This window comes from Syngnathus floridae, chromosome 3 (assembly GCF_059516105.1).
Source record: "Syngnathus floridae isolate MCC-2025c chromosome 3, RoL_Sflo_1.0, whole genome shotgun sequence".
NCBI lineage: Eukaryota > Metazoa > Chordata > Actinopteri > Syngnathiformes > Syngnathidae > Syngnathus > Syngnathus floridae.
This window is the reverse complement of record NC_142415.1, coordinates 19,162,011-19,189,896: the sequence shown is the minus strand read 5'-3', so window position 1 is coordinate 19,189,896 and position 27,886 is coordinate 19,162,011. Positions and strand designations below refer to the sequence as shown.

The following is a 27,886-nucleotide window of genomic DNA, read 5'->3' as shown; positions in this document are numbered from 1 at the left end:
GTGCGGATTAGTGGTCCGAAGCTCTACATGAACGAAGTTCTCCTTCTACGTAAACTGGTCCACCTCCTACAGGTTCTCTCCTCAAGTGGCGGCGTTATGAAATGAAGGACTTGCCCTTAAAGGACTGATGACAAACTAACCTACCTTCCACACACCAAACTAACTAACTAACTAACTAACTAACTAACTAACTAACTAACTAACTAACTAACTAACTAACTAACTAACTAACTAACTGCGATCCAGACATAACCGCGAGTCTGACACTTTAGTGTTTCGACAGCTGTCGAATATAAGAACTGGTTTGATAGTCAAGGTCAAGCATTCAAACTCATTTCTGCTTGGAAAGTCCGTGAGGTCCTCCCGATTAGGAACCAAGAAAAAGTTCAGTCCAAAGAAGAACTGATCATCTGGTCCATTAAGAGGAAGATGCAAAGAATTGTTATTCTGAATGCCATCTGTGCCCCCGGTCCGAGGAGCGTGAGCGTGAATCAAAGTGGATCATTCTGCTGATATGATTCCTATTCCCAGTGCCGATAGCCCGCCGCTCTCCTCCGGCCTGCCGCTTCCCTCCGGCTCTGCTCGAACGAGACGGCGCCATCTCATTTACACCGGGTGCTTTCTCCTGCTTTACCCGCAGAAACGTCAGAGGCTCCGAGCGTGTCTGACAGCACTTTGCCTCTCCCACTGCAGCAACATGTACTAGCTCGCAAACACATTTGCGCCCCCCCCACCCCCCCCCCCCCAAACACACACAGGCAAGATGCAATCACCACCCGCTTCCTCATCCATCTCTCACACTACAGCATCCCTGGAGCCTGTTGTTAAGATGAAATGATGTACACTCTGACTGTGCAGCAGGCCGCAGGAACAAGGTGAGAGGCTTTCATTTGCTCTGGCAGGAGGAGGAACAGACGTTATTTCCCTGTGATTTGGACCGATGCGGCATACTGTTTCCAAGTCTTCTGAGCTTCCTACTGTTCGATATTATCAACACAGTAGAAAATATTCTCTTGTGCCTTTTGTTAGAAAGCAAAGGGATTGAGGCCTGCCTCACATTTGTAGACTAACTAACTAACTAACTAACTAACTAACTAACTAACTAACTAACTCACTCACTCACTCACTCACTCACTCACTCACTCACTCACTCACTCACTCACTCACTCACTCACTGACTGACTAACAGATTAACTAACTAACTAACTAACTAACTAACTAACTAACTAACTAACTAACTAACTAACTAACTAACTAACTAACTAACTAACTAACTAACTAACTAACTAGCCTTTCAACGGGCTGACTGACAAACAACAAGCAAACAAATTTACATTCACTCAACCACCACCAACCCATCCGTCCAACTAACTCGACATCCAACCAAACAGACATCAAAAACAACCAACAGACCAATCAACCAGTTAACTATCAAAGCAACCATACTACCCTGTAAGTTAAAGCGCAAGGCAGGTATACCTCTGGACTGAAAAGATTGAAATAAGAAGACATGTATTTATATATATTTTTAACTAGCTGACTGCAACCCACCCAAACTAGGTCCACTTTTGGGTCCCGACCCACCCGTTGAGAACCGCAAGATCACGGTATGCTGTCAGCCATCTTGGAATGCCTTTGGGGGTTCTTTCTCGGTCACTTACCCAACAAGCCCTTGTCCGAGTTGGATATGCACATGTCCTTCTCGGCGCTCGGCATGACGAAGCCCACCACGAAGCCGTCCACACCATCGGCCATTAGCGCCAGACCCAGCACGACGAAGAGCATCCACTGGAAGCGACCGTGTCCGCAGTCCTCCATGATGGTCTCATACTGCTCGGGCAGATTTTCCTCGTCATTGTCCTCTTGCTGGGCGGCCAACCGGGCCTTCCGCCGGGCCTCTTGGCGGGCCGCTCGCCGGGCCTCCTTGATCTCGTCCGGGTGCGGCACACCCTGGTACTCGCCCTCGTACATCTGCTCATCCTCGTCGGCGCCCTCTGTGGCATCGCTGGCGGCGTCCTCCTCCTGAGGCGGGTAGTCCGTTTGGTAGGGGTATCCGTCCCGACCGCTTCCATCTTGGCTGTAGGTGTACTCGCCCGCTTCGGTCACCTGCTGGTTGACGTTGTTCTGATAGGGGTCGTTCATGGTTTCCTCCTGGTCGTGATCCGGCGGGCTCGCAGGTTTCCGGTGCTCCGGGACGTCAGAGTGTCGGCGTGCGACGATGCACTACAATCTTTGCATGCTCAACCTAAAACATTACATGATATTATCGTGACTACAAGTGCAAAAAGATCCCAGCGGTGCAAAAGGATGAAATACGTACTGCAAGATTTTGATTAAGGGCCAAGTATTAATACTAAGAAACGCCAATTTACACTTACAAAATTTCCACCACCATCCCAGGATGGAGTTTTATTTAATTGTTTGGAAAATTCAGCCACCTAGACCCAATAAAAGCATTTAAAATAGCGTTTATTTAGCTACTAAAACTTGATTCTTACTTTAATGCTTTTTGTCTCTCTAAATATATCAACCGACTAGGAAAGACTTGTTTTTTAACCCATCGAGAAAACAATTATGACCTCTCCAGAAGTGCTTTTTTACGAGTGAATAAAATAATAATTGTATCTAATCTCATCTGACCTTACCAAGTCAAAGGACAAACGTCAGTGATGTCCGCTTACCTATTAAACTCATTTGACTGGTAATAAGTAACTTAACTAAAATTGATGGAATTATACTGTCATGTCCATACTTTTTATGAAAAGACGTTTCCTTCAAGATGGAGAAGTGACATTTTAGTCTAGACAGAAGCAACATGGAGGCTTAGTTGGGCTGCAACTCAGCATGCTAGATTACAAAAATATGAATTAATGAGGACTCCTTTTGTTAGATGGCTAAATTAAAGTTAATGGTAAAGTTCTCTTACCAGATAGGGCCTTCCATTAAACTACTTCGGAGCAAAAAAATAGGTCCAAGGGACATTTTCAAACGTCCAAAACTGACATGTCAGTTTATCCCGAGACCGTGATGCAGTCAAGCCTGAGGGATTAGGATCCAACCTCACGATACGACAACCCCCACCCTCACCCATCCCCACCCTACCTCACCCGGGATCATCTCTACAGGAGTCCGACCCCCTCCCGAGGGTGGCCTGATGGTATGATCCCGTCTGTGACACCCAGCCCAAACAGCTGAGATATCTTATTAAAAGGAGTCAGGACACCAGTAGCTAGCTCATTTGCATTTTCCGTGTGAACTTTTTTCTGTATGTTAATGTGGGACGACTCTTAAGCCAAGTCAATAAATATCTTTACTATATATTCTGTGCACCTCAACTTGTTTAATCGCGATATAATATTGCATTTGTTTAAGATGATTTAAGCAGAAAAATCCTCCAGTTTTTATCCAACACGAGGGGCGGCCATTTTGTCCTGCACTGCCACCTGCAAACGCAATATTAATCAAAATACCATGTTTAGATTAGTGGAGGTCCACTAAACATATTTTAATTATATATTGATGACCCACCCCCTCCAGCAGGTCATTTGGTACAGTCTGCAATGGGACATCATTCCAGAGTAGAAGCACAAAACTCTCTATAATCCCGAGGCCAGATAATTCCAGCGCAAAGCGGATTAGCTCCACCCCGGCAAAGCTATTGGCTAAATTTAGCGCAGCCACGCTTGCGCGCCTTCATTAAGCCCCGCCCTAATCTCCCTTCCTTGCTTCTAGCACGAGTTTGTCATGGCCCAAACAATCCTGTTTGTAATCTCACATGAGGCTAATATGAATTGAACCAAGCCCATCACCGTGACAAATACAGGGACGCTTCACAGAATGTCCTTCACTTCTCACGCCGGAACACGCTAATGGAACAAACTGTGATTAGAATTCCATGAGATGGTGGGGGGGTTTTCTGGAATAGAAAAGATGACAAATGGAAAAAACAGAATAGGATGGTATTATTAAAATAATTAGAACTGCATCTCAAATAATAATGCTACATGTTCCGTTCAAAATGTGAAACTCATTCACAGTAATATATATATATTTTTACTAACTATGTTATTATATTAAATATAAAATATGTATTTGAGAATTTGATAGTTACACATTTTATTTCACCACAGCGCCATCTGGTGGATGTAGTGGGGCACTGCATTACTTGTCCCCAATGGAAAATTGCCACTCTTTGTTAGCCTTTTAATTAAAGGACGAGCGACTGGTAATCCGCTGGTCTCTCGTGAATGGAAGAGGGATGTTGTGCAGGTGAGTGGGCGGAGTGAAAGTGTCCCAGAACAAATCCCTCACCTTCCATTGGATGGGATGACCCGGTTTCTGGTCACCTGACATGATACGAGGATGGCACGGATGTTTGATGTGTGCCAAGTATGCACTCAATCTAATAAGTACTCCTGATGGATTACATCATGCTTTGTGTTGTCCCCCTGGCATTCTCCGAATTTTATTTTTTTAAAGTCTGTCAAGCATAATCTAAGTGCTGTATTGCATCTGGATTTTTTTCCCCCTCTTTTGTTTACTTGGAGAAGTCACCAGACGCCCATAATACTTTTGTTGCCACAGTTGTGATTCATAAAAGCAGAGAGGACGACAGAGGCGCTCGTAATTCTTTCCTCTCAGACATGTTTGTGTTGGACAAAAATCATTAAACTAATTAAAAAGTCTTGCCGGTGATCAAGCCTCCTCCTCAGCTCGCTTTGTTTATCGCCTCCACTCTAGTTATTAACACAGATGAGGTCGGAAACAAAACACCTTCAAAATAACACCTTTGGGTTTTGAACATGTTGATCATCTACAATACCAGGACAAATGTATTGGGATAAATATAAATATAAAGTTGCAGAGATTTATAAATAAATAGTGTATATACTATGTTGATCAGTTTCCTATCTTGTTAAGTCTTTGTTGGTATTAATTGTGAGGATTAGTTATTATAATCAATGTCTTTTTTGAGTTTTGGACATAAATCTCCCTTTGTTTTTTCTTTAGCACATCAGGTTTTCATACGATAATAACACTATAATAACAATATATGTAATATAGTAATGCATTTATATTCAAACCGGTTCCCCTTTGCACTAAACACTCAAAAAGTAGTTCTCAAGTAGTTTCAAAAAGGTTTATGACCCCGGACCCTGGCTGTAAATTATTCTGTTGGGACCACTGTGGTTTTTGGACCAACAGAGGTCAGTGCTGCACTCACAAATTGTCATCTCCACAACATAAGGTAAAAATAGTAATTTAGCTTAAGGATCTACTGGAAAAAAATCTTATAGGTTTGTCTAGTATGTTGATATAAAATTTCAACTTTGTAACAAAAAATAAATAAAATAAATACAAACGACAGCATTTTATTGTGGATACACTAACCGGATGTTACTGCATTGATTGCCGGAATTTTTAGATTGAAATGAAAACTTACAAAAATTCAAGATGAAATTATACATTTCGTTATGAACTAGTAGCAATGTGAACAGCAGTGTTGATAGACGGTATTGTTAAGTTTAAATCATTCAAAAATGTTATTTTACTAACTTTTTTCGTATAAATTACATGACGTCACGTTTAAGGGCGGGGACGTAACTTCCGGTGTTGAGTTAGCTCCGCCTCTTAGAGTTGTCCTGGGAGACGCTAACAACTGCGGTGAAAAAAAAAGTGCAGTCCAGTCGACACACTTGGGTTACTTTTTATTCGTGCGTGCGTGTGTGTGCGTGTGACCACGCCGCCGCTCGACACACGTTTAAAAGGACATTTTTGACACTTTATGGGGATTAATATGCACTCAAAAAGAGCGTGAAGCGTCGTCTTCTCTGTCAGGTAAGAAGAGCTAACTTTTTTTTGTTTAAACACACGAGCCGCTTGCATGATTCTTCAAGCTAGTTCCGTTCTCCTTCGTTACGATAACTTTTTAAATTAGTTTGTGCTATACTGTTATTAAGGTCGTTTTATTTCCCCCCAATAACATGTTGCTGTCTAACACTAACGGGCGACTGCAGAAAAACAAACGGCTGATGTCGGGCGTCTACGAGCCAGTTAATTAGGAACATCCGAAATATGTCGCTGAAAGTTCTCACGATGCTGTTTTGGTTTTTGAGGCGTTAAGTTTGAAATGTGTTCATGTTGAACTCCACTGTCAAAGCATTATTTTTTTGAGAACCAGAACATTAGGAACACCCAGTGAAGTCATTACCTAAACAGGTGCTGGTAACTGCTCACTTGCAGTAAACCCGGAGAGGCCTGGCGAATATTTTCCACGTAAATCTAAATATAACCCAAACGATGATCCCAAATCTGTCGTTTAAACTCATCTTATAGTTATTACCCTTCAACATAAATATTCTGCAGATGATTTGACTTAAATGATGGAAATGCAAGCCTTGCGAGTAGGTGAGTTTTTCTGCAGGATTTGGTATTTGACAATAAATAATATATAAGCAGTGATGATGACGGACCATTTTTCCCTGTGCGAATCCTCCAAATGATCATAAAAATTTGACACCACATTCAAAAATGGGTCGTTGAGGTCGTTGACCCTTACACAAGACAAGCTTGCAAAAAACTTGTGGCATGTTCAGCCCGATACGACCGTTACAATGATGCCACTTGCGTAGCTTGCAAATTTTCACCAATGTCACCACTTATGTCATCCTGTGTTATATATAAACCGATTCTGATTTTGCAGAGAAGTCAACATGTCTTTTATACTGTATGAACATGTTAGATAAGATGCTTAAAACATGGACTGTACAGTGAATACAGATAGCCATATAAGAGATAGCCCGGCAGCCATAAAATGACTTCATTGTTTGGCGACGTGCAGTTGGTTTGTTCTATTGAGAAGCAGAAAAACGATATTTTACAAATGTGCTGTACTGGATCAAAAAAAAGTTTCTGTTTGCCGCCAACCCCTCAAATTCGAGCGTGATGGAAGAGGCCTTGTAATTACGCTTCATTCAAAATAATACGGCGAGTGTTGGAGTCTCACAAGTTTTCAATTGAGATGCCGTCAAATCGACTTGAGGGTGGCTCAAATGTCTCGTTGTTCCATCGTCGAAGCGTTTTGAAATCAAAACATCGCAAATCAATCTAATTGAGAACCCAATCGAGTGCAATTGAGTTAGTTAAATGCAAAAGACTTAAGGAAGTTGGTCGCACGTAAACCGGCTGCTTTGTGCTCTGAGAATGTTCTACTCTATCAATAAAGCGTAAGATGCAAATATGTAGTGACTCGGGACGGGAAATGGAAACCAGTTGGTTTTTGAGAACCGGTTCGCAGTAATTCAATGCCCTGGGTTTGTTTGTTTACTTGCGTGACAATTCCGCATATTGATTTCACTTATGTCGCAAATGAGTGATGACGTTGCAAACAGTGTTACTTTTGTACTTTTCCAACATGGGGTCAATAATATATGATATAACCAACCCTGTTTTGTTTATATCGGTGTTTTGGGGTGCGGGACTCGACTGTAATGTAGCCACAGAGACAGGAACTCAACAACGGCGCGACAGAAAAAACAAAACAATATGCGGGACAAGCACAAACATATTTTTCATGAAAAGCCTATCCCGACGATTTTAACACCGATGACTAGAAGTGGCGCGGCGTATGTTCTTGCACAAACTTGAACTCACACTTTGAAGGCCGCACGCCAGCCTTAAACCGAGCGGCAGGTCGCCGGCTCCGCCCGCCCGCCCGTGACATCAGCGCTTTGATCAGCCTTAGCTCCCGTGTTCGTGCACGGCCATATTTAGTCTTGGCGAGCGCTCACATGCCCGGCGGATACCTGCAGTGTAAACACACCTGCTTTGCTTTCTCTAATGGACTTAGGATGAACACCACCTGAAAGAGGTACGTCTGCCCAAAGCCAGCGCCGCCACTTCATCTGCGGGGGTAACGTCCCATTGATGCTCCGCCACCCACTTTATCAACTTTTATATCATACTTGGAAGTTGCGCGCAACCTCCCTCGATTATCTTCCAAGGGATAAAGTCCAGCCGGCGTCGCCCGGCAACAGTGCGCTGATAACACTTCATTGGTTTCATAACAACGTGTGTTGTAAAAAATTGTCTCCCGCTTCCGAGACACGATGCGTTATCTTTGTGGGAAGTGAAACTAGCCTTCAGATCGCATTCTCAAACTCAAGTTATGGATTATGTATATGTATTTTCTTTTTTGTCTCGTACAGGTGATTGAAATTCTGTAGCTATCCGACAAAATCTTTAGGACAAGTTCATTCTGGAAGAAATGGCCCAGAAGACCCTAAAATGGCCATTTCAAAGCAAAGCGGCTGATTTCATTCATCTGCATAAATCAGAAGAGGCCATAAAGTCGACTTATTCATTTCCTGCTTCAAGGCAGGGTCTTGTGTGCTTTCGGGCAAGGTTTCCTGCGAACACTGCGGCGTGCTCCCAAATAGAGGAAGTGAGTCGGTGGTGCGCGAGACGGAAGTGTTTGCGACGGCGGTTTGACACAACGGCCGTCGGGATTTGGGGCAGTTTCTATGACGACAACCAGACGGACTTGACAGTTATTTGTCATCTGGATGTGACTTTTTTTTTTTTTTTGGGCCCAGACCCCGGAGGGTTCAAAGTGCATCGGCGGGTGAAGCGGATGTTGCTGAGGTACTGAAACACAGACTCGCCCTAACCACAAACCACCGTCATGCTCGTTTATGTGCTGTTGGTTCTCACCGCGGCTGATTAAAAGCGACTCACAGGGTGAAGCCAAGCTCTGTTCGGCTCAACGGTAAGCAGGCGGACATTACTGTTGGGTGGGGTGCTATTAATCTGATCAGGCCCGCCACAGGAGTACAGGTTGGCGGTCACTAAGGATCGCCGGCGCTAAACCTATTAGCTCCCAAATGGGACTCGCCACCACTTTCTTTTGCGACAAGTCAGCCGTCTGCCGCTTTTAAGGGTATTTAGCGCTCCCTCCATTAAGCGTTTTAGCTGAAAATCGCATCAGTTTGGCCGTTGGTTTCAAAGAAAATGGCAATTTGGACCGCAAAATGAACCACCACTGTTAATAGCATCCTGCACCTTTCTTTGCATCATCTTGAGATGTTTATCTTGTTGGTTTTTCCGGTGACAAAACTGTACTAGCTATTAGCCAGTGGCCATCGCTAGCGATTCTTTGAACTCGGCAGGCCTCACTTACGCAATATTTAAGTTGTGCTTGTCCGGTATTTTTAAGCTTCTTTCAATAGTTATTATTTACATTTATTATTTATGAAAACAAATGTGCTTTGGTGTTTTGTACAGAAACCTAGATATCCAAACTACAGCTTTTGGAAATAAAAGTATTCGTCATATTAGGAACATAACCAAGATGTCCTAAAGATTTTCCTCTGATTGCTACCTAATTGAAGCTCAACAAATGGCCGGCACTAAGCGGCGAAACCATCAGGACTCTGACATTTCGCTTTAGTGAAATTGCAGCACTTACGTACACTCAGACCACGATGCAGGTTTGTGCCTCGCTATCCCGAAAGCCACGTGTGCCTCTAAATACCACGCGCATTCTTTCTCAAGACGTAACCATGCCTCAACGTGGTGGCGGCGCTTCTATTTGCTTAGCAACGTCCACCAAGTGCCTTTGTGGCCGAATGGCGCGGTAACAAAGAGTGGGGGGGGGGTCTGGTCGGTGGCATCCAACCTGGGGTTGAGCCCGGGCCCTGATTACAGGCCCCCCCCCCTCGTGCGCCTCTCACAATAAGATAACGCTATCTGGGCGGACAGGTATTTGGTTTCAGTAGGCCGAAGTAATAACTGTCACCGCAAACACTGAAGAGACCTTTCATCCCGCGGCCCGGTGTTGTCGGCTGGACGTTTGTGCACACTGCACACACACACAGGGCGCTTTTGTGCAATAGGGGCGGTAGCGAGGGGAGGAGGTCACGTCAATGGGCAGGTTTGATTAAATCAAACAGCCGTGACTATCTAAATGGCGGTGGACGCGTTGGGGCCCCCCCCTGAGCTACTGACGTCGCTTGAGCTAATTTAGCCACGCAGCTGATAGCGGGGCTCCAAAAAAAATAAGCACCAGGAGGGTTCAGAATGTCGCAGAGGCGCTAACTTCACTGGTTAACCAGTACAGGACGCTAAGCAAACGCCGAGTTAAACATCAAACCGCCCTGAGTCACCGCCGCTGCTTTTTTATCACAACGTCGCGACTCATTTTGGAAGCGGTGACTAGCCAGGAATTCACACTGCAAATGTTTTCCAAGGCGAGTCAGACTCCATATTTGGAAGGAATCTTGTATTGTGGTAACCTTTAAGATTTCCTTCTCAGTTCATAGCAGAGATTCTGTAAAACCGCCGCACCAGAAATGAATCCAGGGAGTTGGAGTGTTTTCCATCAAAAAAGTGGAACATATATCAGCACACAAAATCTCAGTAGAGAAATCTAAAAATGAAATAAATGATAAAAAAAAAAAGGCAAACCTTCCTATATCTCTTTTTTACTACCACCCATCTGTCTAGTCTCGAGTTCAATTCTGGAAGCAATTGAAGAATCTCTCCAGGAACGATCAGGGTCTATTTGAGCATGGCTGAAGTTCCAGACATGAAACATAACTTGGCTGCTCCTCGGCTGGCTGCACCCACCGTTTTAGTCTGAGTTAATGGGTGGTTTACTCTCGGCAGGCAGGTGTCGGGTGGCCTTGAGGGATGCCGTTTCCCATACTCCTTCTGTTACAGACCTGCAGTGGAGACCAGTAACCGGGTTTTAGCGTGACTACTTGGTTAAAATTGTATGGCTCATAATCTTAAGTGGATATGACTCAGTCAGATAACCGCTGTAGTTATTTTTTTTTTTTTTTAAGGATCGAAAGATTAGGTTTAAGGTCTCTCGTTGTGGCATCAAAAATCAAAGTTTTTCCATCTGGCTCAATTCGTACCGGTCGACCCCTATGAGTTTACCAGACTAGAATTTCAGTGTGACTGCGTGCCATCTGAGAATTAATGAAACAAAAGAAATGATGGCCGCACCATACAGGGTGGTGCGCTTGAGAGTCTTTAACTTGTAAACCAGAAGCACAGGTTTTAAGTTAATGGCACTTTCTTCTTTCCCTTGCATTCAAATCGTTCATAACACAAAAGAAGATCATTCTGTTCTACCAATCAACCACCCTGCGTTCTAATTCTCGCTCCACCCTTCACAAACCTCAACAACGGGGTACAGGAAGTAGCTTGGAGATTTTCGGTTTTGCCGTCGCGCATTTGTCTGTGTGTTCTGTAAGCGACTGGTGACCAGTTCAGGGTGTGGTCCGTCTTGCTGAAAGTCGACTGGGAGAGGCTCCAGCACCTTTGACTGAACAGGATATGGGCGTTAGAGAAAGGCTAGCTGGATTTGCATTGTCCATCTGTATTGACCATTTGAAATAATATAATAAAAACCGTACCGACAGACAGACACGTCACGACTGCAACTTTTCCTCTTCAAAATGGATGATGGAGCGGCAAAGGAGGCGGCTGCCCTTCAATTTCCGGCGGGGTGCCTTCTGGCAAACACGGAGGTTTTCGTCCCCCGCCCGTGCTACGCCGAGCCAGACGTGATCCTGTCAAAAAGCTGCAACAAGGCCTGCGGGAAACACGCTGCGGCACGTCCGCCGCCATGCCTGCTTGCCAGCCCACGGGCCCCAGAGGCTGCTTGCTTGATTCTGCCAGTGCTAGCATATGCTTGTTGCAACGATTAAGCCGTGCAAGTCAAAGTACACACGGTGAAAGCACGAATGACTCACTAAATCAATACTTGAGTAACTGTGACAATTTTAACCCCCCGCGGCTGAGTAATGTATTGCCACTTGACCTTTTTATTCCAAGTGTACGAAGTATGGGAAATGTAGTTCTTTTCCTGCAGATGGTGTTTTTTTTTTTTTTTCTCCTTTTTGTATTCTATTCACCTATGACACAAATTAAAGATATTTTCTTGGGCTTCATGTATGAGCAAGTTCCACCTGGCCAATTTAAAGAGTAAATAAATTACAAGGATTTGGTGCCTCCTGCCTCCTTTCCTCCACAAGATGGACCGGAAGAGTCGGTGCTTTGGCGCCGACAGCGGAATAATAATGTTACAAGACAAACCGTTCAACTGTAGTGATTTGCATCTGTAAATACACATTTCACAGCAAAACAGGATCCGTCTTCTGATCATGTGATCAGATGGGGATATCCCTCGTTTTGGATATTACAATTCATTTTATTTCGATCTTACAGTATTTACTGTTTTTTTTTTTTTTTGCTTAATTGTAACGTCATTCGGTACTTTTTTATCTGTGGCTGAAATTAAGGTGTGGACGCAATTGGGATTTTTGTACATCTAATTTCTAAATTACAATATGTCCAATTAAATTTTTTCCCCCCCAAGGAACAAACAAAAGAGTCTCAGTGGCCACATTGAGTGACAGTCTTATCAAACTTATGCATGCGGCAAAGAAGCTGCTATCTGTCCCAGTGCACTTAAGGCAAGCGGATTAGACTCCAGAGTATTATTAGAACCACTGATTATCTCCTTACCTGATCCAACTAATTCTTATTAGAGGGGGGGGGGGTTCTCTATCTGCCACAAAAGCGCCAACATATTTGGTTTGGAGACCCTCCTTGGTGTTCTTCCCCTGCTCCCGTTTTGCAGTTTCACGTGATTTACTCAGTTACCACCCAGTTCAGCGAGGACTCGTTTGAGTGCGAGGGAACAGTAAACAAAAGGAAAACGGAGGAGAACGCCAGCTCTGTGGCTTGTGAACGGCAACCAGATCTCTTTTAGAATTTGGAGAGGGGGGTCTCTCTCTGAGATCACATGCGAGCTTGTAAATCCGGCAAACTGATCTCCCTGGCGCAAAGCCACCTAGAGTACGAGCGGGTTTTGTTAGCGGCGGGGTCAAGGGACCTCCTCTTGTTATTTTTACCCGCAAATAGGTGCCACAAAGCCTTAACGGCTCAATAAATGTTAGCCTAATTTTGAAGCCAACCCCCAACCGCCCACTTTCCCTCCGTCAGCTGTCCCCGTACGAACCAAGGCCAACGCAGACTGGTGGTTTTGGCTAGCTGGCGAGAGTGTGTCGTCTGCCATGCGTGCGTACGTGTGTGTGTGTGTGTGTGTTGCACTCGTAACCCTCCCACGGTGTCGAGAAGAGCGCCAAGGTCGAGCTTAACGCTCGTCTTGTCAACAGCAATGTTCTGACGCGTCCGTAGTCACTGCACAACCTCGCTAACATTCACAAGCGATTAGCTTAGCCGCGACAGGCCAAGACGGGATAATACGTGGCGTAATAACAATCCGATGATCACCCCTTGTAATCACTTTGTTCAATTTCTATTCCCCTTTTTGACATACCTTGAAACTTACCATTGTTTGGTAAGCATTGTTTTGAAAATTCAGAATCTTCTGAACTTCTTTCAGAGATAAGGTACCTCGACTCGCCTCGCATTTGAAAACAACTTTTCACACATTATGAATCCATCATTTCCATCATTTATTATGTCCTCCTTTTAATGTATTTTACCGACCCAAAATGTTCATCCACCTCTCATCTCTTACAGTTCCCAGGGACATGAAACTCACTCCCCAGCAAGCTCCACTCTATGTAAGTATCCGAATCTGTTTTGCGTGTATCAACAACCATCTGCTCTGCTCTCAGGTGTGCAGCAGACACGCACATTATAGAACACAAGGCTCTGGACGGTAATAATTCGACGAGCTGGATGGTTGAGCGCTAATTGTTCTACCGACATTGTGTTTTCTTGCTAGCTCGTTATATTGTAACCAGAGCGAAATTTTGAGTTGAAATTGCATACCCTAGCATCGTAAGGTATGGTTATACACCATGTATAGAAATATTCTGCGGTTTTCCCTCATCAAAATACAGTCGAGATTTTAGTATCTCTGAAAGCTGGAAAAGAAGAATTGCATAAAAAAACATTTTGGTGCCGGGAATAAAAAAAAAAGTGCAAACCCCACAAGGGAAAAACTCGGTTTGAATAATGGCATTGTCATTTATATTCTTTTTCCCTAAGCGTTCAGTCTAGGCTATGAAATTATTACCCCCACAGCAATTAATTTTTTTCTTCTTCTAACACTTGAGCTCCGATGCTCTTTTTACGGAAGCGCAATCCACTTCCCCGAAGTTAGTTGCCCAATTACTGTATCGTAGTGAGCTGCCTCCACACAGCCAATTTTCGCATTCTGTTCAAGTGCTTCGCAGTCGCCGGAGCGTTCTGGGCGCTCGCATTCTGCCGGCCCAAGGAAGGCACACACAGGAAGTCTGATAAGTCCGCGACAAGAGTTTTGCTCTTGACAACGTTATCTTCAGTTTACAGTGGCACTGTGATTTCACGCAGAGCCATTCAGGTTCATCGCCTCGTTAGGTTTTTTAAGAGTTCTTATCGGCGTTTATTCATAAATCTCACGGGCACCCAGGAGACGTAAAACAAATAATGTGAATGGCGCCTGAACACATTTGACATTCATTAATGCGGTCAAAACGCCATTTACATTCTTGAACTGAGCTTAAATCAAAAACTGTTAGCAGCTAGCACGTAATCGTAGCAAGTTGAGCTTCGCTTACGTCTCAAGGTTACTTTGACCCGAAAGATTCAAGGTGCTTCATACCCGAGCCTTACATAGCCAGGTTGTTGGCTCCGATCCCTCGGAAGCCATTCAAATCGGCGGTGTTGCCGCTCCAAAAGACACTCGGGTTGCCAAAGAATGCAGACCTCACGAGCGTTGGAACAGTAGGCCCAAATTCCGGTTGGGTACCAGCCAATGGCGTTTTTGTTTACATTTGGTCGGCGGAAGAGAAGGGAACAAAGAGACCCACATTCAAAGTGCTTTCTTTTGTGTAAACAGTTGGAGCACATTTACTGTCGTTTAGAAAAAGAAAAAATCTAACTGCAGGCGGTAGATTATCGAGGAAATGAAGGATTCTCAAAGAAATCGCTTGCCATGATGTCTGTGCGCCAGAGGTTGAGCTGCTCTGTATTTGTTCGCAGCAATGTTTCACAAAACTATTATCCGAAGAATTATTATTTTTTCTAAATGAAGAAGCTTTGTAAATGCCCGGCCTAAACGTTTGTTTTACGCTCAATCATGGCGGCTTTATCGTCCCCACCCGCCTTCCTTCCCGCCGCCAATGGACGATGACAGTGGCTCGTTATTCTGAGCGATTCCTCCTCGCGCGTTTTGTACAAATGCGCTCATCGCAGACGGATCGATCGCCGCTCCACTCGAGCGTCTGTTTTCTCAAGTTGCCACCTGGTAATGTTGTTTGCGGCGAGCGGATATTAATTTGAGGCCCAAACAAATCGAGGGAAAATATTGTTCCGCTGCTGTCAAGATAAATTTGAGCAACTACTTTGCTTGAATGGACTCCGCTATCTTTGTGATTGTGCGAATCTTATTCCCCCCCCCCGCTAATATGTTGTCATTCTGGCACGAAGTGCAGAGTCACAGGTCTGCCGAGGTTCCAATCTGCTCAGTAGTGCCCCGACCTCCTAATTTCCAATCTGGGCCCGAGATAAGAGATGAGTTTTTAATGAAGACAATGTCATGCCTGATGGCCTCCACCCCTCTACATCTCATTTACCGCGCTCGCTCCTCGGCTCTCCGTGTTGAGACCGCGAGACTGCCCTCGCATACCAAGAGTCTGCCGCTCGACTTATCGCCGACTGCCAAATTGCGCGTTTGACGCCGGGCGCCCGAGCAGGTAGAATCGTGGCGAGCGGAGCTCCCCGGCTGTCCCGACATGTCTCATTTCACGAGCTTTACTTGGTGATTGACTACAGCCCAGAAAGATTGTTCCAATTATCCACTTGGCTCTTTGCAGCCATTTTCCCCAACTCTCAGTGCTGCTGTCAAGCCTGTCTATGAAACAAGCCCTAAGGCTAGCACGCTACACAAGAGAAGGAAGCACCTATGACCCCCGAGCGCTAAGCGGCGGTTCCGTGCATGTCGGGCTTCGTAGGCGACGGGACAGCGAGTGGATAAAATGTCCCCATTATCCGTCCTCCGTGTCAATGAAGTCGCAGTTCCCCCGGTGGAAAGCAGCTCTTGGCAAAACAATCGTCCCCTTTCTGGCGCCTCCTCGCCTCCTGCTCGCCATGCCCTCGGGTGACATCGCTTCATTCTGAGCGGTACTCAAGAACACAATTCAGTCAATTGTGACTTTACAAAAACAACCAGCGTGTGCGCGCGCTTGTGTTTGTTGCGTTGTCGTCTTGGCTGGCTAACAGTACTGTCGTGATAACAGACAGACAGTCTCGCTACTGTGGATGATGCATGCAAGCTGGCTATTGTTTCTCCTCACAATTGGACAGGATGGAAATAATTCGAACTGGAGCAGTCATAAAATGAAATTACCTTTACAATGTTTGAAAATATTCTCACGTTCCAGTCACACATGTGATAATAATAATAATTCTGATGATAATAATAATAATAATATGCGTCTTGAGAACTTATTCATCCACCCTTCTTGTACGTGCAGGGCCGCTGCGTGATCACAGTGCAGCTCACCGATGAAGAGCTGGCCGTGGATGAGGAGGGCGCCGTCACCGCCACCGACGCCGCAGACTACTTTCTGTTGTTTGCTGGCAGCACACAGAGACACCTGAGCAGCACCTTGAGGAGCGGCCATGACACCCTGCAGGCGCTGTGTCCCGGTAAGACCTCCGTGTAAATACTCTTCAAGAATATTAATGCCACTGTGAAAAGGTGAAAAACACCTGAAACCTCCAAACTTCGGTTTATCGGATTTAAATTTTCCCCAATCTAAGTGTGCGAGAATTAAAGTAATGTTTGCAGTTGAAATGAATAGGTGTGCAATTAATCCGTTCCAATTTGACAACAAAGTTAAATGTGCTTAAATACAGAAAAATGCAGAAGTGAAAAGAAGAAATTACTTACCTTGAAAGTTACCACCAGCCTTTTTCAGTCTTTTTGCAGACTTATTTGAACACTCTTATGCCAGTTGAAAACTCAATTCAGTTGCTGAAAAGTTAATAAAGCTTGGCCGTAAAAATCTTTTATTCAGGTTTCATTATTTCCCCTGGGGGAAAATTTTGTCAGTTCTTTTCTTTCTTTTTTTTTACATTTTAGGATGTACCACGTTATATATGAGCATCTGCTAGTTTGTTTGCACGCCCATCTGTTCACAAGATTGGGCAAAATATGGCGCAGATGGGTTTAATTGTACAAAAAGTATTTTCTTTTCTCTTTTTTTGTTTTTGTGCTCACCGCACTCTTGCTATTCATTTTGAACTGCAAGATTGTAAATGCTTTGCTAGTCACGTAATAATCAAGTGATCAAGCCATCAGATTACCCCCTGCCAATTGTCTTTGGTAAATAAGCAACTACAATGGAGCACAACTGCTTCGCCAGGGAGCCTTAATGAGGGAGATAGCCCGTAATGTAAAAGGATACGGCATCATAATCACAGATGCCCCGTGATGATAAATCCTTCTGCAATGATCAGAGCGGCTTTATATCGGCTCGCAAGAGGAAAGAAGTCGGGGCTTATTATTGGAGGACAGAAGATGGAATAAATGATTCATCTTCTTCCCTCATATTGTTCTCCATTTTAATCAAATGTTTGTGTTTCACTTCAAAGCTACCTGCCTGCATGTTGGCTTCTGTTTTTTTTTTTTTTTGTCATTGGTATTTATGAGAAGCAAATCGTTTGAGGGAAACCCGTATTTTACGACCCTGATATTTTTCAGCAAAAAGCGGCGCTTGATAACCGGACCTTCTCCTTTCTCCCCGCAGCTCACGGCTGTTGCGAGGAGGTTACGGTCACCCTGTGCGCCGTCACCCGCGGCAGCCCCGAGGCGTCCGAGGAACCGACCACGCTCTCCTCCCACGTTGCTCCTTTAGCTGAGCATAGCTTCACTTTCGTTCAGGACTTGGCTTTTGACATGGCCCAGTTTCTGGTGAGCCTCCAGTACATCCCGTGCGATTTTCAGTATAGAAATGTTTTTTCAGTATTTTATGCTTTAACCCCCTCAGGTTAGCACGGTGGGCCGCACAGATGGCCTGGACGGGGCGCTGCTCCTGGATGAGTGTCACATCCCCCTGGTGGATTGCGAGCGTCTAGATGAGAGTCTGACCTTGGCCCTCCATCACATCCCGCTGCCACCGGGGTGGAACTTGCTGGGGAACCAATGCTCCGACAGCGCCGGTAATATAGTACTCCATTGAAAGATAGTTTTTAATCGATTTTTTTTCTCCAAACAACTTTAATGAAAATTCAGACACCTCCTCTAGTGACATGGTCAGCAAAGTCCTCTTCGATAAACTCCTCAAGCTTCTTCCATACCACCATCTTTGAGATTGGATCACCTCCAAAAGATTGAACTCAGCGACCGTATTATTTCCATGAATTAATGCCGATTTACAATTTTTGCCACCAAGAGCAAAGTCAGTCCTTCGATCCGTGGCTCTCGTCGACAGCCGCATTTCTGCCTCTTCTCACACCGCCTCCGCTCACACCACCTCCACTCGCTCCCCTGACGCTTTAGGCCGGTAATTGAATCTGAGCTCCGTAGGCCTGCCGGTTCTCTCCGCCTTAGCGCTCAGAGGCAAAATAAGCGCTGCTGTGAGGTCAGTATAGAGTAGTCATCGTTTCAAAATGTAGCAGAGAAAAAAAGGACCAAATACATATCAACATGCAATAATAGCATTATTAATAGTACTTTGAGCAAAAGTGGCTGTATGCCTCGGCACTGTACTGAATGTTCTCTCCTGCAAAATATAACTGCAAGTGTCACCTTTCCTTGTCTGCTGTAGATCTGCACCCGCGGGAGACCCTGCTGCATTTTTCAGCCCGGCGAGGTTTGGTCCGCGTCACGCGCTTCCTGCTGCGGCAGCCGGGGGCGAGGGATGCCGTGCGGCTGCCCAACAAGCAGGGCCAGACGCCCGCAGACGTCGCAGCGCTCCGGGGTCACGCCGCCCTCCAGCAGCTCCTCGCAGAGTGAGTCTCCGCTCAGCTGATGGGCTCCTCGCCATCGCTACGGGCTCAATCCTGTTACGTTCACAGTTACTGTGTGTAACGTCACTAGCATTCGCCAAAAGGCTGAACTATTTATGCCACGCAAAGGCACAATTTTAGTTGCAGTAAAAAGTTTTAAAGTAAAAAGAAAAAAAAATAGACGAAATTGTGTAATGACTTGTATAAGATATGCTGAAAAGAATCTATTTTGCTACACTGGCATCAATTAAAATACAAACAAAGCAAGTACAAACACGAAGCCTCACACTTCAAAGTCATGTGGTCAGGCCAAGTCACCGCTGCGCAAAAGGCATTTTTCATACTTCACAAAAGCAAACGCCTTGTCTTGCGTCATCGTCACAAACTCATTCCGTGAACGTACAAACGGGGCAATTTGGTCGATCATGTGTTGGCGAACATTTAAACTTTTGCAGGCGCACTGGAAAGAAAAGCCTCTGGCTGTGTTTTTCCACAGCGAAACCATAGCAATGGAAAACTATTCTGCCGCACAAAAGCCCGGGTTACGACTTTTCTGTCTAATGATGTTTACCACACTTAGACAACCAGAAGCACGCACGCACAAACAGACACAAATTTAACTGTCGAAGCAACGGCACGCAGTGCCATCGCAATGACTTCCTCACGCCGACGCGCTAATGAGGTCAGAATGTCTTTATTGCGTGGTATTTGCTAAATGGACTGAGACATGGCTTCAAGTGGAGATGGATCTTCTCCCTAGACGTAAAGCGCGCAGCTTTTTCCGCCGAACACCGTTTAAGTCACGCTAGTGCCACGCGGGGGACGCTCCGACACCCCTCCGCTCAAGCAAACGTCCTCCCCTCAGTAGTCACGAGCGATGACATTTTCCACACGAGGGGTGAGGTCACTAAACGTGGTCCACCCAGCGTTGCGCAAACGGTGCCGCCTGATTGGATGACGCTCCACCACTCCTTCACAGGCTCAAAAAACAACTCTCGCAAACAGGCGCCACTTTCGAGACAGGTCAAAAGGGATGTCAGGGAAGAACCTCGTCTATATATACCCTCTGACAGAAGCCCCCCTGGAAAGTTAATTAAAAAAAAAAAAGTCAGTTTTTACAGCTCCCTCCACACACACTTGACGTTGTTCATTTCTTTGTTTGTTTGGGGCGCGAGGTCTCGCGCATGGCTGCTAGCATCTTAAATTTATCGTTGCATGACCCACTATCTTCTGAACAGCTTAAAAAAAAGACTCATTAACAACCACAATGACTTTCTTTGCTCTCACTGTAAATGGATTACAGCAGCAAAAGTGGGGGGGGATTGCGGATCAGCTGACATCACTGTTAAAACTCTCTCTGTGCTACATGGGCCAATCGCGACTGAGCTCTTTCCTTCGGGGGATGATCTAAGTGTTTATTCCACAACAGGGCTGAGGCAGACGCCGAGTCGGACCGAGGCCTTCAGCGCGTTCAGCCGGTGCCGACGGACGCCCGCGTGGTTTGCCGCCACCCGGGCTTGCACGCCCTGACGCAAAGCGTGTACCCAGGCCGTGACCCGCCGAGCCTCAGCCGGAGCGTGGAGCAGCTGTTGCATTTGACGAGTCATCTCCACGCCAAGGTGAGTCACGCAACTCCGCGTTTGTTTGTCTTTTCCCTCCCTTGGACTTCCCTCCGGCTCCGTTTGTATACGCCTTATGCAATCACACACTCCAACGCGGTCTTAACTTCCTTCTTTTCCCCGCAGCGAGTGTCTGTGCTGGAGCTGCGCTCGGACTGTCTCCACACGGCGGCCGAGTGCAGCGAGGGTGTCGAGCCGGAGACGACGAGCTGCCCGCAAACAAACACGACAGAAAGCTTAGTTGGAAACGGCGCCGGCGTCACTTATGGCGACGAGGACGCGAGGGAATCTGTAGTACCTCCCGGGGAGCATGGGCTCAACCCCCCCGAGGATTGGGTGTGTCTCCAGTCTGAGAGGGCAAATGGAAGGGAACAGCCCGACACCGCACAGAACTTGAGTTTGTGCGAAAGGCCAGAAGGGGGGAGCCCGTCGCCTGTGGAAAACCTCCAACCGGCAGGGTGGGGTGCGCAGGAAACCGATAGAGGAGAAGGAGGAGGAGAAGGACGGGAGGCCGCAGAGGGAGAGGACTTATCTGGGAAGGAAGTAAACGGAGTATCTGAGAGCGGTGCCGAGTTAGTCATGGGCCAGTCGCCGTCATCCGACGCGCCGGTCCGGGACGACGAGGCGCCGACTCACGCCCCGGACCTCTGCGACGTAAACTCCATAGCCGAGGAGGAAGCTGACAGCGAGGTTTTAGCGCAAGAGGACCTCCCACCTCCGGCAGGGAGCGATGATGTAACCCTAGAATCAGATGTTCCGCCTCCCGGAGAGGGAGAACCTCCGCCAGATGTAAACAGCTCCGAACAAAACCAGGAAACAGCTGGTCAGGATCAAGCGGGAGAGTGGCAGCAAGACCTTGATCAGCAGCCGACGTGTTCCGAGTTAAATGTGACGGGAGATACCGACGCGGCCGTATCAACTCCAGAGGAGAACCCGGAGGAGACAGAGATCTCACTCGAGCCGATGGTCAAATCCGACGTGGATCCCGATTCGGGCCTAGCACACGGCCTGTCCAGCGACGACGACGTCAGCTTTCAATCGGTCGGAAGCTGCACCACAGACATATTCAACCCCACCGAGGAAAGTACCTCCTTAGGGGAGCTGCAGCCGACTGAGGTAGTCACCGTGGAAGAAGAGGACCAAAGTGACATGTGTTCGTCCACGTCACTGCAACCTGCAGCAAGTTCAGAGGAAAACGGCACTGGCCATGTGGAGCCTAGCGCAGAAGAGAGTCACGAGCGACCCGAGGAGCCTGCTGCTCCAGAACCTTCTGAGACCAACCTGTCGTCGGGCGGGGAAGCAACTCAGGCAATGGTGGAAGAGGAAAATCCCAACAGCACTGACCTGAATGAAGGTACGGATGAGATTCAATCATCACTGAGATGGTGAAGATGGGAGGGATGGAGCATTTGTCTGGCACGACCTTACCACTCACTGTTGTTCATTTGATTGTTTCTGGTACCACAATGGACTACAAAATCCAAATTCAGGTTCAATCTGAACACTGCGGGAACCCCTGCACGCCACACCTCAGCTTATCTGATTAAATGTAATGCCATTAGACCGCAATTCCCTTACATCACATCAAGTGAGACCTTTTGATACATTGATCGTATTGGATAATATAAGACGTGACGAAGCATCCGAAGCCCAAAAAATCGGTAGGATTCGTTCCGCTATGCACAGGAGTTGCTCCAAAAAAAGACATCAAGACTCAAGAAAAATGAATAAATAATATATGATATGATTTGAATGATAAAAAAGCCACTTTTCGAAGCCAGACACTCCCACTGGAGACTTTAGGATCGCATGATATTTAATCAATAATAGTGCGGGAGGGAAAAATACCCTGTGTCGAAAATGAAGACAGACATCACAGCAACAAAGTTATTTTAGCCCCAGGCTGCTTCAACTCCCGCATGCGAGAGTGTGTGTGTGTGCACGTGCACGGCCAGGATAAAAATGTCTCACTTCACTCGTTATTGATTTCCTCCACACTGCCGCTTTGTCATTGCACCCACCGTCTGACTTGTGTGTTTGTGTGTGCGCGCTCTCCAGAGGTGCAGGCGATCACGTCGGAACAAGCCAAGACCACCTGTGAAGCGGCGGAAGCGCACGAAACTGACTCTTCCGCCGTAAGTCTCCAAACTACAAAATAATTGTTTTTTTCTGACATCATGTGACATTAGGCTGAAAACACAACAAACGAGGGAACCCAAAATAGGCGGGAGGGTTCACCGTTTACCTCGGTTTTCGCCGTCGTAAATATCGGAAAGAAAAATCGAAAAGAAAAATCGAAAAGAGGAAATAATTGCTTAGACATTTGACAATCACAGGGGAGGGAGAAGGTTTGAATTTTGCTCAAGTGCCCTACTTACGCTTTCAAAAATGGCCGCCCTGCAGCACTGTGTAATTCTACCGCGCCGATGTGAACGTTTAGCACAAAAACATTTTTTTTTTTTTAGTCTTTGGCAGGCGGGGCCGTGCAGACGGAGATAAATGTCACTTAGCAAGTCGGGGGGAAATCTTGCGAAAGGCGAAGAGGGAGTAATGAGGTGAAATTTGCTTACATGTCCTTTGAGATGCCAGCGACAGATTTGCAGCCCCCAAGACATACTTTCCTTTTGACTCATGCATTCATTTTTCATCCTGTGCGTTTTTAAAGACGACTTCTACATGCCGTTTTTAAACCGTGCAACAGGATCGCCCTTTGCTTTGGTTTATTTATGCACGAGCACATGGAGGCCATCTCCCCCCCCCGAAATGTTGCTGACTGACAGATTCCTCAGCAGCCGAAAGCCCGAACGGCTCTCCGCATATTCCAGGCTTGCGGTTTTGACGTTGCCGTGTGTTTTTTTTTATTTTTTATTTTTTTTTTATCTCCGCCTCCTAAAGCCAGATGTTTCCCGGCTAGTAAGCTACGTTCGCCAGCAGAGAGCAGCCTTGCCTCGTAAACCTCTCCCTCCTTCCCCTGCTATATGATCCTGTTTAAATTCAATGAAGCCTTAGTGTTGCCTGAACGACATGGTCTCACAGTAGAGAGAAAAAAAAAAAATTATCTCAAAGCAGCCTACATGACGAAAAAAAGCTCGCACACGATAAGACGGCTGATCATGTAGGAGCAGATGATCTGTGTTGTGATTTATTACACGGTAACATGTTGCCGGAGCAACACATCGAATTACAGCCTGGTGTGCCGTGCTGTGTGGAAATATGTAAATCGCGCAGCAGCATCTCATGAAACTTAAACGAGCGCGAGCATATCGAACCGCTACATAAAATAAACAAGCGTGAAAATCATTGCGACAGTTTAAACGCAGAAGGGCCGGCCGACAGTGGCAGCTGTTGTTTCTTGTTTTTTTTTTTCTTTTCTTTCCTTTCCCCCGCAGCACCTCCAGCCTGCGTTGACTGACGAAACACAATTCTGTCAGAGCAACACCTTCGCATTTACTCGCTTCACTTAGCGTTACCTTGCTAATATGTAAGAAATCCTTCGAGAGTGACGCTTGTCAAAAAGCTGGCGCTGTTGGCCGTGAGCAAGGGCCAACCGCCTCATTTGTTTGGCAGGCAAGAGATGCTGGGATCAAAGGTCGGAGCGCTCATGTCGGGGAAGAATATGGTTCCGCCTCAGCGTGCCACCTGACTTGGCCTCCGTCCCGTCTGCTACCTTTCTCAGCAAGCGACGGGGAAAAAAAAGGCGTTTGGCTTCCGTCCGCCGCCATTGTTGTCCTCGTTCCGCTGATTGCGATTCCTGTTGGATCTGGTGGGATTACAGCTCTGTCAGACCGAGCGGCGTATTGATTCAGAATAAAAGAAGCGCTGTAAAGTTAATCCTCTGCCGTCCCACCGTTTGATGACACATCATGGCTCTTGAGGGAGCGCCGAGTCGAGTCGCCAGTAATCTTCCGAATGCTTGGCAGCCACTCAGTCGTGTCGCCCCCCCCCTCCCTCCCCGCCCCCGTGATAATAACCAGTGAAATATGCTGTTTCTCCTCCCCAACACTATGATTACAGTGGATCCTTTAAGGTCAGGATGGGAACTGGTCGACCACAGATTTGTTCAAATGTGGAAACAATTTTTCCCATAGGATGTAATGGCAGGGTCAGATTGTCAGCAGTGACAGCAGTGAGTCGCATTTAGGGTTTCAATTTTTTGCAATTTCATGTCTATAAGAGTTTTAAACTGCTCCTTTGAGCCAGGTTTAGGGTTAGAATAAAATGTATTTATTTGTGTATTTATTAATTTTTCAATTTTTATTATTTATTAGTCAAGCCTGAACCTGTGAGGGTTTCAAGGCCAGGATTATTTGGAGTTCCAACATGGTGTAGGATGTAAAATTGGGCTTTCATCGGACATAGGATCTCCCGTTGCTTTCCCCACCACGTGCCACTCCCCCAGGAGCCTCCCTCGGCTTCCTACCCCGCCCACTAGAGGGCGTCGACCCTCTCCCGCTGGCCTAATTGTGTCAACCGTGCGCACAATGGCCAAAGTGTCAACTGTCCTACTGTATACGTGCTAGTTGTTGTGGTGGACTGAAGGAGACAGAGGGGGACATTCAGTGAGCCCAGAAAAAGGGGGGTGGGCCCCAGTCAGCCAGAGGCCGGACTCAAGTTTTTGGGAGGGAAAGAAGGGGAGGAGGAGGGCACAGAGGCTGCCTCCTTGTCCAGATGTTAAGCGCAGCTCATCGGCTCTCCTTTCCCTCCGCTCGCTCTGGATATATGTTTTCTTTTTTGGGGAGACCATGTACGAACGCCACAAGCGGCGGTACAGCTTCTGTGCCAAGGGCGAGAGGGCCGTCAACGTGGTTTTGATTAAGGTAAGACCACCCGAATTTTTTTTTTGTCTTTTTTGCGAGCGTCGAGAGAGTCGGAAACAAACCCCGGGGAGCTTTCGACTGCGCTTTCATGCTAAGCTACGCCCGTGAAAGTGACTTTTTATGAAGCATCTCAAACTACAAGAAGCCTGCTTAGAACCTGGGAAAGAACAGTCTTAACTGGTGTCCACTGGGGATGCTGCGAGGGGCTTGTTGATTTTACGCACACACACACAAACACACACACACATACCCTAGGGGCGGTTTGGGGATACTGCATTTGATCGTTTTAGGACCTCGTGGGGTTGTTTGGTCAGGCTAGCGTACCATTATCGCGGCGCTAACCCCTTCTGAGTTGCTCTTACATGGAGCCTCTGTTTCGGAGGATAATCGAAGTGGGATTCTCTTTGCGCCAACAAGGTTTCGGGTTTCAAGCGAGTATTTGGGTTTGGAATCGTGCTTACTTTGAAGTTGCCATATTAAATGAGTGTTGTGGTCGTAACATACACTTTCAATCCAGATTTAGGGTGTGTCGAGCAAGTATTACGGTTTCAATACTCAGCTAGGGTTCCCAATAAGGCTTTCAAACCAGGATATGGCGTTCAGGTTTGGATTTTAAACCTTAGAATTTTCAAACAAGTTTGTAATCATAGTGAGAGTTTCCAAATGTCAAATTCAGATTTTAAATTAGGCTCTGCAATGAGGTTTCAATCTGGGCTAGTCAAAGCTGCGGCAGCATGTATACAATCCTTTTTTCCCCACTGCGCTTCACTTTTTCCTCTTGGCTTAAGCACCGTGTGTTTTTGTGTGTGTGTGTGTGTGTGTGTGTGTGTGTGTGTGTGTGTGTGTGTGTGTGTGTGTGTGTGTGTGCGCCGCCAATGATCATTGCGAGGGAAGAAGCTTGGCTACGGCTCCCCTTTCAATAATGACGCCACTCGTCCTTTGCACGCGACTCATTGGCGTAATATGGCGTGATTGCAGATTGTAACCTTGATGACATTGTTTGCCCTTCATCTTTTGTTCACCTCCATCTTCTCCTTCTACTTTGGGAGTCCAATGGAAAAATGACAGAAGTATTTGCTGGTGCCCGAGGTTAGGGCTGAGACTAAAACTCTCTCGTCGACATGCCAGTTTGCATTAAAAGGCACTGACGGTCGGCCGCGCCGCTAAACGACACGCCGCGACCGCTGATGATGATGTGATGTGTTTTACGGGCACCGAGATGCCGGGACGTGAACTCCCGGCTGGAGTCAAGTCGTTTGGCCCAGAGCCACGAGCTGCTGCTATTCCGAGGCAGGAGGAAAATGTTAGCCCACCGCCCTCGCTCTCTGTTTTTTTTCCCACGCTGTTTCCTCTCTCCCTCAAACTCGCTCCCTCTCTCTCACATCGCTATCGCTCTCCTCTCTCATCCTTTCACCTCAAACAGAAGCTGACATCAGCAGCAAGTTGAAGAACTGACTAAAGTGAGGAAGGAGGGAGGTCTTACACAAGTTGGCTTGAAAAGCTTGACCTTATTTGAAAGCCAATGTCAAAACGAAAAGCTAACGGCGAGTTGTCATGGTGGCTTTCAGGACGCATCCGCTTTCGACTTCCCCCGGTTTTAACGAAAGCGATCGAAAGATCCATATCTGATTTAATGAGTCATTTGTAGTTTGTGTGTGTGCTTAGACTCGCATGGCTTATTCTTCGAGACGCTCAACTTTATTTATCGTGCGCTTGAAAAGAAAACGAAGCTGTAACAAAGGTTGAACACAAATAGAAGTCTTTATTATCGTCGTATCGTGCGGATACAATGAAATCGGAGCTCCGAAAGCATAAAACTCAACCAATAATGAAATAATAACAACGTATCGCGTCTACTACTGGCAGGATCAATGTTCTCACAGCTCAAGAGTTTTTCGATCCCCGTAACGGGAGCTTCGTGACGGCAACAAACCGGCCAGGCCAGCTGGAGGCGAGCGGAACTTGGAAGGAGACAGAAATTCCACCGCCGCCGAACTCTTGAATTTGTCAAATTGTCTCTGGGAATTTTCACTTTCCACCCCCCGATACTGGAAACATGTTAAACTCTTAAGTGGAGTCGAATTGCTGGTGTTCATGTCGACTGGTGCCGTTTCATTTTGCGCGTCCACGCAGTTACGTGTGAGCAGCTCATCGAGCATGTTTGTTCCCTTTTTCTGTTTGATGAGATGTTGGCACAAGCATCTGTGCGTCAGTATTTGTTTGGGGTTTGAAGTATGCATGCGAGTACACCAAGTCCTTTGCTAAAGGAGCAAAGTTTCTCAACTGATGAGCCTTTGCCACCTCACATGGAAGTCAGCCTGCGAGGCTCACACACGTGATCTTGTTTTTTTTCTCTCTCTGGTGTGTTCGCTTAATCAATGACTGCACTGTCTGGGTCTATTTTTTAACTTTGACATGACATCACCGCTGGCTGAGCTGGCCCACAAACCTGCTTTCTCATGGGAATCG

At 46.4% G+C, this 27,886-nt stretch overlaps 1 protein-coding gene and 1 long non-coding RNA gene across 10 annotated transcripts in view; one reads left to right on the top strand and one right to left on the bottom strand.

The window, feature by feature from the left end:
* akap13a (A-kinase anchoring protein 13a) overlaps positions 1-27,886 on the top strand; it is a 72,652-nt gene that overhangs the window by 9,763 nt on the left and 35,003 nt on the right. For 5 of the 9 annotated variants that reach the window (XR_015857749.1, XR_015857748.1, XM_088372014.1 and 2 more), the window contains exons 3-10: positions 13,561-13,604; positions 16,503-16,677; positions 17,781-17,944; positions 18,021-18,192; positions 18,801-18,984; positions 20,411-20,600; positions 20,727-21,954; positions 22,659-22,735. Coding sequence is in view for 7 of the 9 variants with exons in the window: in XM_088372014.1 (XP_088228140.1) it covers positions 13,561-13,604; positions 16,503-16,677; positions 17,781-17,944; positions 18,021-18,192; positions 18,801-18,984; positions 20,411-20,600; positions 20,727-21,954; positions 22,659-22,735 (2,234 nt within the window). In the remaining 2 variants the exon portion in view is untranslated. Of the gene's footprint in view, positions 1-5,636; positions 5,839-7,851; positions 7,871-8,473; positions 8,644-8,700; positions 8,768-13,560; positions 13,605-16,502; positions 16,678-17,780; positions 17,945-18,020; positions 18,193-18,800; positions 18,985-20,410; positions 20,601-20,726; positions 21,955-22,658; positions 22,736-27,886 lie in introns of those variants that run through there. The other 4 variants (XM_088372017.1, XM_088372020.1, XM_088372018.1 and 1 more) reach the window with 4 other exon arrangements.
* On the bottom strand, positions 10,466-11,750 carry LOC148400956 (uncharacterized). The gene is made up of 3 exons (XR_015857750.1): positions 11,424-11,750; positions 11,186-11,332; positions 10,466-10,721 (listed from the first exon to the last, which is right to left on the bottom strand). It is a non-coding gene; the product is annotated as an uncharacterized LOC148400956 (long non-coding RNA).